Source organism: Oncorhynchus mykiss, chromosome 10 (genome assembly GCF_013265735.2).
Source record: "Oncorhynchus mykiss isolate Arlee chromosome 10, USDA_OmykA_1.1, whole genome shotgun sequence".
NCBI classification, from domain to species: domain Eukaryota; kingdom Metazoa; phylum Chordata; class Actinopteri; order Salmoniformes; family Salmonidae; genus Oncorhynchus; species Oncorhynchus mykiss.
In genome coordinates, this window is record NC_048574.1 from 67,522,088 (window position 1) to 67,537,944 (window position 15,857).

The 15,857-nt window shown below is 42.2% G+C and overlaps 1 protein-coding gene across 1 annotated transcript in view; it reads right to left on the reverse strand.

The window, feature by feature from the left end:
- The window catches only part of LOC110534522 (rho GTPase-activating protein 10), a 61,351-nt gene that overhangs the window by 26,390 nt on the left and 19,104 nt on the right, over positions 1–15,857 (reverse strand). Inside the window, exons 2-14 of the mRNA XM_021619402.2 lie at positions 12,505–12,600; positions 11,942–12,003; positions 8,517–8,588; positions 7,958–8,059; positions 5,780–5,890; positions 4,722–4,826; positions 3,706–3,835; positions 3,510–3,616; positions 3,158–3,252; positions 2,064–2,145; positions 1,854–1,896; positions 1,674–1,742; positions 561–635 (exon numbers count right to left, since the gene is read on the reverse strand). Coding sequence (XP_021475077.1) covers positions 561–635; positions 1,674–1,742; positions 1,854–1,896; positions 2,064–2,145; positions 3,158–3,252; positions 3,510–3,616; positions 3,706–3,835; positions 4,722–4,826; positions 5,780–5,890; positions 7,958–8,059; positions 8,517–8,588; positions 11,942–12,003; positions 12,505–12,600 — 1,149 coding nt within the window. The remainder of the gene's footprint in view (positions 1–560; positions 636–1,673; positions 1,743–1,853; positions 1,897–2,063; positions 2,146–3,157; positions 3,253–3,509; positions 3,617–3,705; positions 3,836–4,721; positions 4,827–5,779; positions 5,891–7,957; positions 8,060–8,516; positions 8,589–11,941; positions 12,004–12,504; positions 12,601–15,857) is intronic.

Sequence of the window (15,857 nt, forward strand, 5' to 3'; positions counted from 1 at the left end):
TTGTCGTCTAAGTCACAGGAAACCATTACTCTGAATACTACTAAGTAGGTCAGACCGGGTGCACACAATGCCTACTGTATCAATTTAACTGTCCAGTAGTTCCAGATTAATGAAATATGACCTATAATTAATTACAATACGAGTGAAATAATTTCTCCCCCTAAAATGTAATTAAGTATGTTAATTATTATTTTTTTTTTTCCAAATCAGCTTTTGTGTGTTGGAATGGTGTAGTCATACCCCAACAGAATGGTGTAGTCATACCCCAACAGAATGGTGTGGGCGTATACCGGTCGTTAAAAACATTAATGAGAGTAGACCGATTGGCCAGCTAATCCTACACAGGATGACATTCTGACAATAGCAGGCCTTTTTTTGTTGGAGATACAAGTTTGAGGTGGGATTTTAAGTGTTTCTTCCTCCAATTTATGCTTTAGCTTCAAATATGAATACAGGATGAGTCAACCGCATTATTTGGGCATGAGTTAGAAGAATATTAACTTCTACAAGTGATTTTCAATGGACAGTTACTTAAAGGGTGATAAATGAGCATGTCTTACCGATCATTAGGCTAAGGAGCTTCTGGACTTTGGAGCTGACCCCTACCACTCTGTACAGGCCCTGGTCATTGATACCTGACAAGACAGTTTACATGGCCCTTAATAGCACAAACAATCACAAGAGGATGAATGGATAAACTTTGAAAATACAGTTTCTCAAATAAAAAGTTGGCTTCTTCACTGAGTGTACAAAATATTAAGAACACCTGCTCTTTCCATGACAGACTGACATGGTGAAAGCTATTGATCCCTTATTGATGGCACTTGTTAAATACACTTCAATCAGTGTAGATGAAGGGGAGGAGACAGGTTAAAGAAGGATTGTTAAGCCTGGAGACAATTGAGACATGGATTGTGTATGCGTGCCATTCAGAGGGTGAATGGGCAAGACAAAATAGTGCCTTTGAACAGGGTATGGTAGGTGCCAGGCGCACCGGTTTGAGTTTGTCAACTGCAACACTGCTGAGTTTCACGCTTAAGTTTCCTTTTTATCAAGAATGGTCCACCAGCCAACTTGACAACTGGGGAAGCATCCCTGTGGAATGCTTTCGACACCTTGTAGAGTCCATGCCTCAACGAATTGAGGCTTTCTGAGGACCAAAGGGGGTGCAACTCAATATTAAGAAGGTATTCTTAATGTTTTGTACACTCAGTGTATATGTTGCCCCACTACCTGTAAACTATGAACTGTGGCCACAGCACAAGAATATATGACTGGATATTGGTCCAAGCCTGCCCTCATGTGTTAAAAGGGAGACATCACAACATTTCACAAAACCCTCTTTACAGCTCTACCCAGAGGTGGGCAAACTTCAGAACGAGGGAGATTTGAGTAAAAAAATAAAAAAAAAACGAACTGCTAAAACGTGAGAAAGTACATATAAATAGATTTACATTTTAAAATAACTGCCCTTTCATTGCTTGACAGCCAAATCAGTCCGGGAAAAAAAAAGAAAATGCGGCCCTCCCATGAAATTTTAAACCCTGACCCCCCCCCCCACCAAGACTAAATTAATGCCCACCCTTGCTCAGGTCAGTCAGCTAACCTCGCAAGTACACTTCTGTAGGCTTTATATTGCCTAGGCCTTCTATTGTCATCATGCATCGTCTTACCTCTCGTCTCAATGGCGTTGATGGCATTCTTCACAAATGACAATCCTACGTCATCTAGCTGTGCATCGACTGCAGAGTCATGACAAACAGTTATTTAAATTATCCCCATGTCATTTGAATTATCACAGAGATTACATTGAAATGATTGAGATCAGGGGCTTCTAATCATTGTATACTTACTTCCACGTTCTTTTGAATAGGTTTTACCCAAGTACTGCCCAGCCTGTAAAAAAAAATAATTATATGTAGCTTTCCACAGATCATTTGATATCCAAGAGGTTATCACAAACCAAAAAAAGACTTGTTGGCATTAATGTACCACTTTCATAGAAAGTCTGTAGAGTTCAATAGACACTACAGGGGAGCTGTCAGGATGATGTGGTTACTCACTGGTTCTTTCCCACCCATGGCGTGAATCCAGAACTTGTGGTCATCTTCTGACAGCGACTGGACCGTGAGGACCGTTCCCGGTCTGGGAACAGAACCCACCTCACAATTATTTATTGTAATAGCCTTGTGATTGTTTGTTTATTTTAATTTGATTTTTAAATGGCGTGAGGGTTTGTTCCGTTTTTAATTATGGCTGCTGTATGACAAACTAATTTCACCCTTGGGGATTGTAAAGTACAGTCAATCTCATCTAATTTTCTCTCAGACTGGGCATGGGGTTCCAACAAACTACTAAGTCAATTCATGTGTCTAAGAATGATCTAGAGTCAGTCCTAAAATGTGCCAGAGGGGCTGGGCTCTTAAATAGCAAAATTACCAGAATACCTGAGCTTCATTTACCCCACTTTTTATAATAGGCTACCACATCAGGCTAACCCTAACCTGTTGCACTCAGATACCAAATACCTTACATCTGCAGGCTGACAAGCAGGCAACGGGGGTGCAACACAAATTTCAAACCCTCTAACCATGGTGGTTGCTGTTGCTAATAATACCCCAGACAGAATAGCAGTTTGGTTCAGCGGAGTGACATAAGAGCCATATCTATTACAACCAAGTGTAGTGGAGGAGCATAGAGAATCCTCTCAGCTATGTGGAGGGGCCATCTTCCATGACAAATCCTCTCCAACCCAAACCTGTGTTAGGCTAGAGAGCAGCTCTCAGCTCTACTGTACACAGGACCTGAAGGCTTCAATCAGTGCTGTTAAATGGAGAGTGTTATTGTGTATTTGGGAAGGTTGCCAACAGTGCATGAATAAGCTACAAGTGTGGCAACGCAATCACATTTTCCAGGTTTAATGGCAGACCTCGCTCCCTCCCCCCAGACGGTACTGAGCGACCCCCCTGGTTTATGTACTAAATGTATGAGTCAGTGGTGTCTGGTGATCGAGGGGAATCAATCTAAAAATCCCCCTTATTTCCTAGATGAGACGAGATACTTTAACAGGTGGTTGTGGAAAGTCTGTCTTACCACAGAGAACACATGACTGAAGTGATTGAGAAGTGTAATGGTGTAGTGCGATGTGACGACATACCGGTCTGTGATTTCTATATCGAGACAGAACCGCCTGTCCAGCATGTCTGTGGTTTTGCGGACACAAGACTTGAGGGTGACCGACTCAGTCTCGCCCTGAGGGAGAGAATCACTGTTCAGAGAGCCTGTTCTGATGGCAAGAAAGAGACAGTCGTTCCTTGTAAAATGACTACAGACTGCACTTTTAATGCGGGTTTCAATGGTAATTGTCGATTTGACAAATTATGACTTCATAGATTTATTTGAATAGGGATGGATACACACATTGAATAATCAATCATTTGATGTGCTACTTGGACCATACTCTGTATAGCTTCCAAAACCTGTCTTTGATTGTATGGGTCACGACTCACCATCTTTCCTCCTGACCTGTGGTCAAAGGTGACCATGTGTAGGATTTTCTGTTCCTTCACAAACGTGCAGTAACGCTTCACCCAACTGGAACCAAAAGGAGGGGGCCCTGAGGACGAGAACACACATTTCATTGGCACACAACGAGTTTAAACTGCCCTCCCCTCCTGGACACACACGTCATTCCTCGATCCTTACGTTTCTCCTGGACGTAGAGGTATCCTTCGCTGCTGATGGGGCTGGTCTGTCTGTACTCCTGGGGAACCTCCCTTATCCTCTTCATCAGCTCAAACACCTCCACCCGCGTGCCCTCAAACCGACTCCGTGTCTATATTGGGGGGGGGGGGTCTTGTTACTATCAGGCCAAGATGCAAAGCCGGCGGTAACTTCTAAGGTAAATTCTCCCCAACCGGATTTTTAAAAAAATGAACCAACCTCATCTATTCCCCTAATCTTATACTTAAATTATGGTTAAGGTTAATTGTTTTTGTCAAGTTTCACAATGTAGTACATTTTGACTACGGGGAGACACACCCAAGGAAGGAAGACAACCCTTGTGACCCTGGCTAAAATGGTCATGCAGGGGTCAATCACACAATGCAAAGCCACTGGAAAATAAAATCTGCAGAGTTCCCTTTGGAAACTCCTGACATCCCAGAGTGGGTGAAAGTGAAAGCTTGGGGTCAAAGAAAATAATCAAACCACTAAGACTAACCCAAACACCATTAACAATAGAGTGAGTCAAAAAAAAACACCTCAAGTACCTAGGGAAAGTCCCACTGGAAGCAGATCAACTTTATAGATATATTACGAGCCAATATTCAAATGTAGGATATGTATAACATGGGGTGTATGTACAGTTTGTGGTGAGTGTGTAATCTATAGTTTTTAGAGCACTACTGTGTGTACACGACATTTCATCCAGGACAAAAACTTACTATATAATCCTAAAATTGAATGAAATGATCATCACCTCATTTAAACGTTTGTCATTTAGCAGACCCTTTTATCCAGAGCGATTTACATGAGCAGTTAAAGTGACGTGCCTTGCTCAGACACCTGCCACCTACACAACCCCCCCCCCCCCCCCATCATTGCATTCTGCACTGCAGAAATGTCAAACAAAAACAAAAAGGTGCTGGGGCGGACAATGGCGCCGTTTCCCCTAATGCGGATTCCATCTTAAAATAGAAATCTAATAACTAATGTCTCACATTTTGTATATTGATCTGTAAGGCTTTCTTGTAGTGGTTAAAGTCATTGGCCAGCTCAAATCCCTGGTGGTAGAAGGTGAACACCGTCTGAAAGAACGCCAGCATCTGGGGAGAGAAAGAAAACATGGGAAACAATGAAGAGTGCAATGACGTTTTAATGCATTGTAACCAGAGGCTGTCCACACTTCTAACATTCATTTCCCAGGGGTTTACATGGAATGAAGACATCGGTTGAAAAAAAATAAAATAATCAGTTGAGGTCAAGAACTCACTGAGCTGGTTATAAAAAATAAAAAACATTTAATTTGACTGCTATGTAACCTATATAAAAACACTAACTGTAGTGTAGACTACTTTATCTAAGTTAATGAGCACTAAAGGAGAACTGCTGACCAGGCTAGACAAGTACTAAAGGTGTATTCGCCAGTAGTTCGTTCACTCACTGGCGCCAAATGTCATATGCAAAACTCATTATACTGGCTGCGTTTCTGCCTGCTTGAACGCAGACACAAATTGAAACGCGCGCGCGCGCGCCCCCCCCCCCCCCCCCCCCCCACACACACACAATTTGATAGATCACTCAGATGTATAAATACACCAACATAAAAAAAGTGTGACTATTTCCTTTCAGGCACATTGTTGTATTCCCAGACTGTGTACAAAACATGAAGAACATGACAGAGTGACCAGGTGAAAGATACGATCCCTTATTGATGTCACATGTTAGATCCACTTTAAAATCAGTGCAGATGAAGTGGCGGAGAGGGATTAAAGGAGGAGTTACGGCTCGAGACATGGTTTGCATGTGTGCAATTCAGAGGGTGAATGGGCAAGACAAAAGATTGAAGTGCCTTTGAACAGGGTATGGCTGTAGTTTGTGTCGAACTGCAAAGCTGACAGATTTCTCACGCTCAGTTTGTGTGTATCAACAATGGTCCACCACCCAAAGGACATCCAGCCAACTTGACAACTGTGGGCTGTGCAAACAATATTAGAAAGGAGTTCATGTTTTGTCCACCCGGTGTAGTGTGTGAGATTATGTATTTTCCAACACTCACTGGCTCCACACAGTCAAACTTCTTCCTCTCCTGAATCTCCTGCAGTTTACACACGTAGTCCAGAGACTCCTCCTGGAAGTGCTGTCTAATGGTCTCCACCTGGCTGTCCGCCTGCACAACAGAGGAGACAGAGCGAACGTCAACGTTATTCTACAGTACAGTCAGGTCTCTACACAGAGTCCCAGACACAGACAAAGGATGAGCTATGAGAAAGTATCTATTTTTTTAAAAGGGTTTGAAGGGCTTAGACACTGATGACATGTGGTGTATGACAACCCCCCCCCCCCCCCCCCAAAAAGAGACCAATCAACTGGCAAGTTTATAGTTTGGTTGATTAATAAGCTAATTGATTAGGCTACATGGTTTGCTTGACTGGATCTTCACAACATTCCAGTATTCAATGTCATTTACCACTTTACTGTAGCGTGTTCAATATGTTAGTGTTCAATCCAGTGCATCAGTTTTTCCATTAGTGCCATAGGTCGGCCATGTGCCTCGGGCCCGTCACATGACTAGTGTACAGTATGACATCAGGTTAGTTGAGTCCAGACGGTGCCCCGCGGCTACGAGGCTGTGAACACCACTACTGTGTACAGTGTATCACAAAAGTGAGTACACCCCTCACATTTTTGTAAATATTTGAGTATATCTTCATGTGACAACACTGAAGAAATGACACTTTGCTACAATGTCAAGTAGTGAGTGTACAGCTTGTATAATGGTGTAAATTTGCTGTCCCCTCAAAATAACACAGCCATTAATGTCTAAACCGCTGGCAACAAAAGTGAGTACACCTTTAAGTGAAAATGTCCAAATTGTGCCCAAACTGTCAATATTTTGTGTGGCCACCATTTGCATTTCAACCTCTGCAGCAATGCTGGCAGCACTCATACGTCTATTTCCCAAAGACAACCTCTTGATATGACGCTGAGCACGTGCACTCAACTTCTTTGGTCGACCATGGCGAGGCCTGTTCCGAGTAGAACCTGCCCAGTTAAACCGCTGTATGGTCTTGGCCACCGTGTTGCAGCTCAGTTTCAGGGTCTTGGCATTCTTATAGCCCAGGCCATCTTAATTCTTAGACATTATGGCTGTGTGTTGAGTTATTTTGAGGGGACAGCAAATTTACAAGCTGTACACGCACTACTTTACATTGTAGCAAAGTGTAATTTCTTCAGTGTTGTCACATGAAAAGATACACCAAAATATTTACAAAAATGTGAGGGGTGTACTCACTTGTGATATACTGTATATTCTTCTGTGCCCCGATTACAATCTGTTCCAAACACGGAACCCTGGGGTCTATTGAGGGTATCACAATACAGAAATGTAATGCATAGAACAGATATGATTGGCTCTCAAGTATAATTTGGAATTGTGTCAGCTCTATTCTTTACATTTCCACCTGAAATGTTCAGAAAGTTTAATCTCACTGAATACACCACGAGTCAGTGAGGGAAGAACAGAACAGTTCCCACAAGGGCAATCTATAGGATACAAAATAATTTGTTAAGTGAAGGGGAGTTTAGGTTATATTACATACACAATCTAGTACCAGACTGCATGTCTCTAAGGTACTATATGGTAAGTTTAGTATGTCCTTACAAAGGATAGCTCCACAAGCCTTCACAATGAAATACATATAAACTTTGTTGATAACCAAAAGGGTTTGTTTTTTCGCATTACCAACCCCAACATAATCCACACTGGGTCTGTAAAGCTTGATTGTGTATCTAAAATCTCAGGATGTCTTGAGGCGCTCCAAAAGCTACTGCCTCAGAGGTACGACCTTAGTGGCTGGTACAGAAACACTGAACATGACTTCCCTTTCAGAGCAGGAAAGAGAAACTCACTCCGCACTCTAACCCTAGGCCTGTGGACACTCACACCGCTCCACACACTTCAGCGCTACAGAGATGAGCCAAGAAGTCTGTGTGCATCCCAAATGTCACCCTATCCCCTACAGTGTATAGGGCTCTGGTCAAAAGTAGTGCGCTATACAGGGAATAGGATGCCATTTGGGAGGCATCCTACGGGTCAGGATTCAGAAACGTCTCCCTAAGCAAATATCCTTTCCAGCCATTTTGGGGTTGGGAAGATGTTGGGGCCCGTCTTTTCGGCCTGTTTCCCATAAATATATACGCACGAGAGCGAGGGTAGAAGTATTAAACAAAGTACCTCCTGTAGCTGTGGTTCCTTCTTCTTTGCTGACATGTTCAAAAGCTTTTCCAAGGAGCTGTAGTACTTCTCAGTTTCCTTCTCATACTTCTTCCTTTCCGCCTTAAAAGGGCATAGCATAGAGGAACAGATTGAGAAAGAGCATGGTGAGAGAGAGATGAGAGAAGTGAGCAGGACAAACGTCATCTTAATATTGCATTAGTTTCACTGACCAAAGGAATGTTCAGAACATGATATCAAGAGGTACACATTACAATTTCAATTGAAAAGGGAGTTGGAACTGTCTGTCTCTAGACAGGCATTTTGATAAAAGTCTAATACACTTTTCACATTATCATGCTGACCCAAAATGTACTTATCTGGCTCTGATATTTTCCTTTCACATTCCTCTTTCCAGCATGGTTTCTTTAACTATGGTGGATGCACAACCAGGCCAGGGCAGTACAGCTTGGTTTGGCTCAGTGTTGTGAAAAGTTTATACTTTATAGCACACAGGATTGTGCTTGTATGAGCTCATTAACAAGTAGACTGAATTAAGCAGTGGCATATGATAGAGTACCTTGGCTGAGCCCAGTTGCTCTTTTCTGAACTTCTCCAGCGGTTTCATTAGCGTTTCTGTAATATTCCTCATCTGAGAAAGAGCAAGAGATGATAAAACATGACCATATTAGGACATATTCCACAAAACTGTTTCATTTATTCACAGGTACAGTGTTAGGCTGGACTTACACTCCACTAGGCATTATCTGTGGAGGCTCCACAAGCTCAGCATGGAGGTTTCAGTGCATGCCAAAATGTCTAACTTTACGGAAGAATCAGCGACGTATTGTCAAGAGGACCGCTTGAGTGTAAACCCAGCCTAAAAGAGGCGGCAGGTAGCCTAGCGAAAAAGGACAACTATAAGCACCCTCCGATTTGACCTTTGACATAACATTCCAATGGAAAGCCAAAAGGTCACAATACTTGCAGTGGGTTAATGACAGCATAAAGTCAGTGAAAATTGCCTGTTGTATAACTTTTTAAAAGCATCCACAACACATTCAAGTACACTAGTCCCACAGTCACATGACAGAAAGCAACAGCGCTGTCCTATTGATATCTCCCCCTCTCTCCGAATCATACCTACCTCCCTCTGCTAAAGGTCCTGCTGCTGGGGGTCATGTCCATGTAAAAAGGACCCATGAGCACCAACATGTGAAGCTCACAGGAGCATGTGAAATTTGCTGTCAAATCAAAGCTAGTTCCATATTTTTTTTGTTTTTGAAATCAAGGCATATACTTTTGTCAACCATATTCCATCCTAAAAATGTTGATTAAGCAAAGGTTTTGATTTCTGGTTCTCTTAACTGATTAGAAATACATCAAAACAGTATAATGTTGAATTAAAGTAAAGACCCCTGCCAACTAATATCAACACTTATATTGGAGAAAGAACTCCGCCTTCTGTAAGTTTAAGAAACTTTGCCGTGACTGAATTCTATTGCCAAAAGCTCACATATCTTTAAGATATTTTCAAATTCCCCTCCATCAGGGAGGATAATGAAAGTTCAGAAGTCATAAGGTAGACCTATCAATTATTTATGAAATGATTAAAACTTTAAATTGCATTACCAAATCAGTAACAGAGTTTCTGCAATTGAATTGGCTCAAATGGGAAATCATAGTCACAAATCAGAGTTGGGTTCACAAGTTTGGACAGCACAGTAGAGTACAATACACAGCAGAGAACACTAGAGGTGAACACACCAATGTACTGTACACTACTCACTGAACTATACAGAGGGTAAAAAAACAACAAAAAAAACACTAGAAAAACATTCCTAATATTGAGTTGCTCCCTTTTATCAAGTTGGCTGGATGTCTTTTGGGTGGTGGACCATTCTTGATACACACAGGACACTGTTGAGCGTCAACCCAGCAGCGTTGCCATTTCTTGACACAAACTGGTGCGCCTGTCACCTACTGCCATTTCCAGTTTAAAGGCACTTAAATATTTGGTCTTGCCCATTCCCCCTCTGAATGGCACACATACACAAGCCATGTCTCAAATTATCTCAAGGCTTAAAAATCCTTCTTTAATCCATCTCCACTAATTGGTCTTTTGACCAATCACAGATATTGCATCAGAGCTAGTCTGATTGGTCAAAAAGACCAATTAGTGAAGAACATTTCAGAATTGGGATGCCTCTCTAAATGCAGCCATAGACGTCTATGACCAGTTCAGATTTGGTCTTGTTTGGGGGCAGAGCTCATTAAAATAATACCCAGCGTGTAGAATAATACCCAAATATGCAAAGGAGGATATTGCAAATTTCTACCTTTGTGTACCTAGTTAGGATACATCATGAAGAGAATGACATTCATATCCATAATTATGCATTTCTGGGTAGTACAGATCAATGTGTCATGTCATAGCTGGCAATTATTTTAGCAAATATCATTGAATCTTAATTCAGAGCAGCTATTTAAAGAGTTTTGGGAAAACGTGGACCCAAACTTTGCATCTGCACAGCTTTTCCAGTAAATGTAAAATGTAAATTGTTAAAAGTAGTTCTTGTAAATAGAGTTGTATGGTTTGTTAACCTTTGAAATCAAGTTTGGCATACATTTTAAGTGAAAAAAGTCTCAGCGCAATTCCGTTACCGTGGAATTGCCCTGGGTTGATTCCAGGACATGTCTGAGCGAGCCTGCCTGCCCACCCCACAGTCCTCTGCTGTGGGCTGCGATGTCATCCCATACTGCTATGCAACGGCGGGGCTGAACCAGGCCCTGGTAGAGACTGTTACATAGCAACGATAGACCCTATCTATAGCACAAACACAGTACATAACATGCATTGTAAACATTGAGAACATAACCTATTGATGGCAAGGGGTCAGGGAAGTAAAACAATAGTATTGAATGGTTTTTCAGAATTCAATACTGTATCTGTAGCTAGCTACCCTATTTTAAAGGGTTGCATACATTGCACCGAAGATGGATCTCCCATTCGTCTACCGAATGTTCAGCGTACTGTTGCGCGGTTTGCACTAGGTCCGCAAGTACTCACGGCAGGCAAACACTATTGGTGTGTACGAGCTCTTAGAACAAGCCATAGGCTGCATTAAAGGAGAATATAAATAACACTACATTATGTTGTATGAGTCACCAAGAGACAACAATATATAGTTTAAAATGTTGACTAAGCAACACCTACAGTAAATAAAGGTATGAAGGAATAGGGACAATAGAGCCAGGAGCCTTGAGGGATATTATTCTGTGAAACGGAGACGCCCATCTGCTGACACACGAACACATTGACTCAACGAGAGAGGCTGGGTTGGCTGCAAACTCTAGGGTTACCCTAGGTTGCATCCTAAATGGCACTCTATTCCGCATGTAGTGCACTACTGTTGACCAGATAAGGAATAGGGTGCCATTTAGGAAACAGTGTTTTCTACCCATGCAGAAAAGACTGGGTCAAACAGGCAACATGTACAACATTCAGTTCAGCTGTAACTTCCGCTATACAGTATAGCAGATGTAACTGAACTTTAACATGTGTCAATGTAGTGTACTAGTATAGCACTACACATCAGTGAGTGTTGAATGACTCCATTGACTCGTATGTCATGTCTGAGGTTGTGTTTAATGGTTCTCTGTCCCACCGCCTCCAGAGGAGAGGTGGGGATAGCACAGACAGTGACCCTTGGACAGGTGCAGTGAAGGTGGCTCTGCCTCCTTTCTTCTGGGTCATGTGCATGACACCAATCAGAAGAAAACAGACAGCAGGGACTACCCAGACTTGTCTAATAAGAAACTAATTGTTTTCTATTCCAATAAGTTTTGCTACGGTGTGCCCTAATGAACATGACCCTGGTGGTACAACACAGAGACATCGCTCAACCTTCCACCCACTGAGGAACTGTAATTTACACACACGCAGAGCAGACTTGAGGTATTTCCCCTTGCTTTTAAAGCAGGTCTCGACTGGTTACTGCTTACCATCAGCTCTCTTTGGTCTTCCAGGTTCTTAAGGAAGTTGGAGAACTCCTGCAAGGATTCATCTGCAAGACACAAACACACACACTTTAATAATGGAACACTAGTCACTTTAATAATGTTTACATACAGCTTCACGCATCTCATGTATATACTGTATTCTATTCTACTGTATTTTAGTCAATGCCACTGCTCACCCTAATATTTATTTCTTAATTCCATTATTTTAGATGGGTGTATTGTTTTTTAGATACTACTGCACTGTTGGAGCTAGGAACACAAGCATTTCGCTACACCTGACATAACATCTGCTAAATGTGTGACCAACATTTGACACACACACAGGAGGCGAGACAAGAGAAACACAAGACCACACAAATAGAAAAAGACACAAGTACTGGTGTTTCCATCTCTCTAAAGAAGCCACGGGTTTGGGAAAATTACACACACACACACACACACAAGCCCTTCATTTGGTGGTACACACAGAATCAAAAACAAAAAGGTTCAGTCTTGTTACGCTGGCAGAACCACCCAGCTGTAGGTCGGAACCGCACCACACTCACCAATACACCTCTCATCGTCGGTCTTCGCGTCGCCGATGTACTCAAACTGGAATTCTCCCAGGGACTGGGCAAACTTGCGCTGGGCCAACACAAGCTCTGAAAACAAAAATTAGATAATCCATAGGGTTATTTTTTAAATGCTGTGATTTCGGCTGTGACCTTCCCTTGACGACCATATTTCGACATCAAATACACTGCGGTCACATGTGCTTCCTATTTACAGGCTTGCATCAAAACTTTTTTTTTTTTTTTTGAATTAGTGGATATACTAGCGTGATAGATATTAATCACACTTGAGTTGGCCCAAAGCACAAATACTGAAGACTGAAATAAAAAAAACAGAAGTCATTTATTCAAGGCTGGCTGACATGCAAGCAGTAAGGCGCCTACTGTAACCCAGTGGTTAACCCACTCTGCATACATCCTGTTGCCTCTGCTGTCAGACTGTAGCATCCTGTCCCTGTACAGGTTATAAAAAAAGAGACCATGCCTACTGGTCCATTGATGGTGACAGGTGTATACATTTGAGCAATACATTAAACATATGTCCCTATAGAAATGAGCCTATATAGGCCTGGTTTAACTATGGGGAAGTGGTGGGTATTGGCCCAAGGGTTTATAGGATCATCGTTTAGGCTATGCGCTAGCCTTACCATGTTGTGAGGAGATGGGCTAAACAACAACAACCACATTCGGATGTAGCCTAGCCTGGAACCCACACGCTGCACCATAGTGAACTTCGAAGCGTTTGTTTTCCAGGCATGTTGAGCCCGCTCTGTTGTTCTCTAAACAGTGTAGACAGATATTCCCAGCGGTGTGGATCTCAGACTGATGACAGTCCCATAAGGACAGCATGGGAGAATGTAGCAGGGTATTTTAAGACTGGAGCTATGACTGGTATCCAGAGGAGCAGTATCATTAGCTTTGGCAGCTGGCTGGGGCTCTATGGGGAGGATCAGCTGGGAGTTTTGAATAAGGGGGCTCTCAGATTATCACTGACTGGGCTTGTTGACAATGGAGGTAGGAAGCCTGTGTTTTTATTCTAACAGTTATATTACCAGCAGGTTAGCATTTTTTGTCATGACCCGGAAGCCAGCCACAACTGACGAACGAAGTCAGCTTGCAAGCGCCCTGTTGGCTACAAGGAGTTGCTAGAGTGAACCCCGGGCTGTAGTGGCGCCTCAGCACAGCGTTGCAGTGCCTTCAATTGCTGCGGCATGCGAGAGGGCCCTTTAAAAACATTTTTACAATTGCAAATTTTGACTTTGCAGCTGGCCTAAGTGGAAATGGCTCAGTTCTGCCTCCAACACAAGACTCTTGACAATATATATATTTTTTTATTTTAAAAGTCAACCTGCACATTGCCATGAGTCAGTGTCTGCAGTATCTTCCGAAAACACAATTCAAAACTATTCACTCAATACTGGGGCCTATTGATTACGTTAACATCTACAAATTATTGTAAGGTAATCTTTGAACAGAAGTTGTGAATTTCCACATTAAACATGTCGCAGCCTATCATCCTCATCAACAGTCTGCTCCCTTGGCTTTCTAATATTTTTTACAAAACTTGGGCCATGTCAACAAATTCCTCTACAGCAATAACCCTGCCAATTAAGTGGCTTGCTAACACCCACGACCATCACGCCCCCCCCCCCCCCCCAAAAAAAATATAAACATTAACACTCAGTGCATGAGGATAATAACGACAAGACAAAGCTTAATCATGTGACTTCTGCACAATGACTGGGATAAAGCGTCTTGCCCCAACCTCTGGGACTGATCTCAAGCCTGTATGTGTTTCATCAATCAATAGGCAAGTCAACTCCCCAAACTGATCAGAGCTGTGTGGACCATAGACAAGAATATCAATGTAGGCTGGCTAACCCACTGTATGATTGGGCTTGTTCAACATTAAAACGGCCGTCTGACCTACAAATCATCTTGCATCATAACAAGCATACACATTATATGTAGATCAGTCAGGAAGTCAATTTACCCACAATGCATCATGGATTTGATACTGTTGAACACAGCCAGTTACATTCTGAAACCCCACCTACTCAGTTGACTCGTCATGTGTAAATACATTTTTACACATTTGGAAACCATTTTTTTGTAGTGCTAAGACCTTGGTACGTTTGTCGTCCAAGTTACTACAGGCAACACTTCCTTTCTGCACTCTGCAGCAGCATTGTTTACGAGTGCTTGCTCTTTGAGTTAGGCCTGCTTTAAAATATATAGCACCTGCAGGAAGCTAGCTTCTTCCCTTATTTTATTAAACTGGTGAGGTAATGTAATGGTCGTTCTTAGAAAAGTTCAGCAGTGATGACGGCCCATTAAAACATGCAGAAAGTAAAGTACAAGCCAATGCACTCCTGAGCTGTTATCAAACCATGACAGATTAGCAATAGGCCAGGGGTCTTCAACATTCTTGCCCACGGACCCCCCCCGGGCAAACCAGCGACCCCCATCATTCTTTAGCAATTTTATTTTTTAAATCACGTCATCCATTCAATATCAGGTGAAGGATAATGGCAAGAAATAATCAACATTTTAAAGTGAATACATTTAGTAGATAGTTTCATTATTTTGACATGCCTACATTATAACTAGAAGGGTAACTCCAAACACATTTTTGCTAAGAGCTTCTTTTAAAACAAAGGTTAACCATGTGTTGTCAAAAATGTCCAATTTAAGAAAGCTTACCAGCAGCCAGTGGCACTTCCCACACTGGTAGCCTATTTGCAGGTGCTTATTCAAAGCCTGTCATAATCCAGCAAGTGTAATTGGCTCCAATGAGTGTAATTTGCTCAATATTAGGAGTTGAGAAAGATAGATATTCTCCTTGTTTTATTATATACACTTGTGGTACAAACAAAATACACTGCTCAAAAAATAAAGGGAACACTAAAATAACACATCCTAGATCTGAATGAATGAAATATTCTTATTAAATACTTTCTTTACATAGTTGAATGTGCTGACAACAAAATCACAAATTATCAATGGAAATCAAATTTATCAACCCATGGAGGTCTGGATTTGGAGTCACGCCCAAAATTAAAGTGGAAAACCACACTACAGGCTGATCCAACTTTGATGTAATGTCCTTAAAACAAGTCAAAATGAGGCTCAGTAGTGTGTGTGGCCTCCACGTGCCTGTATGACCTCCCTACAATGTCTGGGCATGCTCCTGATGAGGTGGCGGCAGACCTGGACTAAAGCATCCGCCAACTCCTGGACAGTCTGTGGTGCAACGTGGCGTTGGTGGATGGAGTGAGACGTGATGTCCCAGATGTGCTCAATTGGATTCAGGTCTGGGGAACGGGGCGGGCCAGTCCATAGCATCA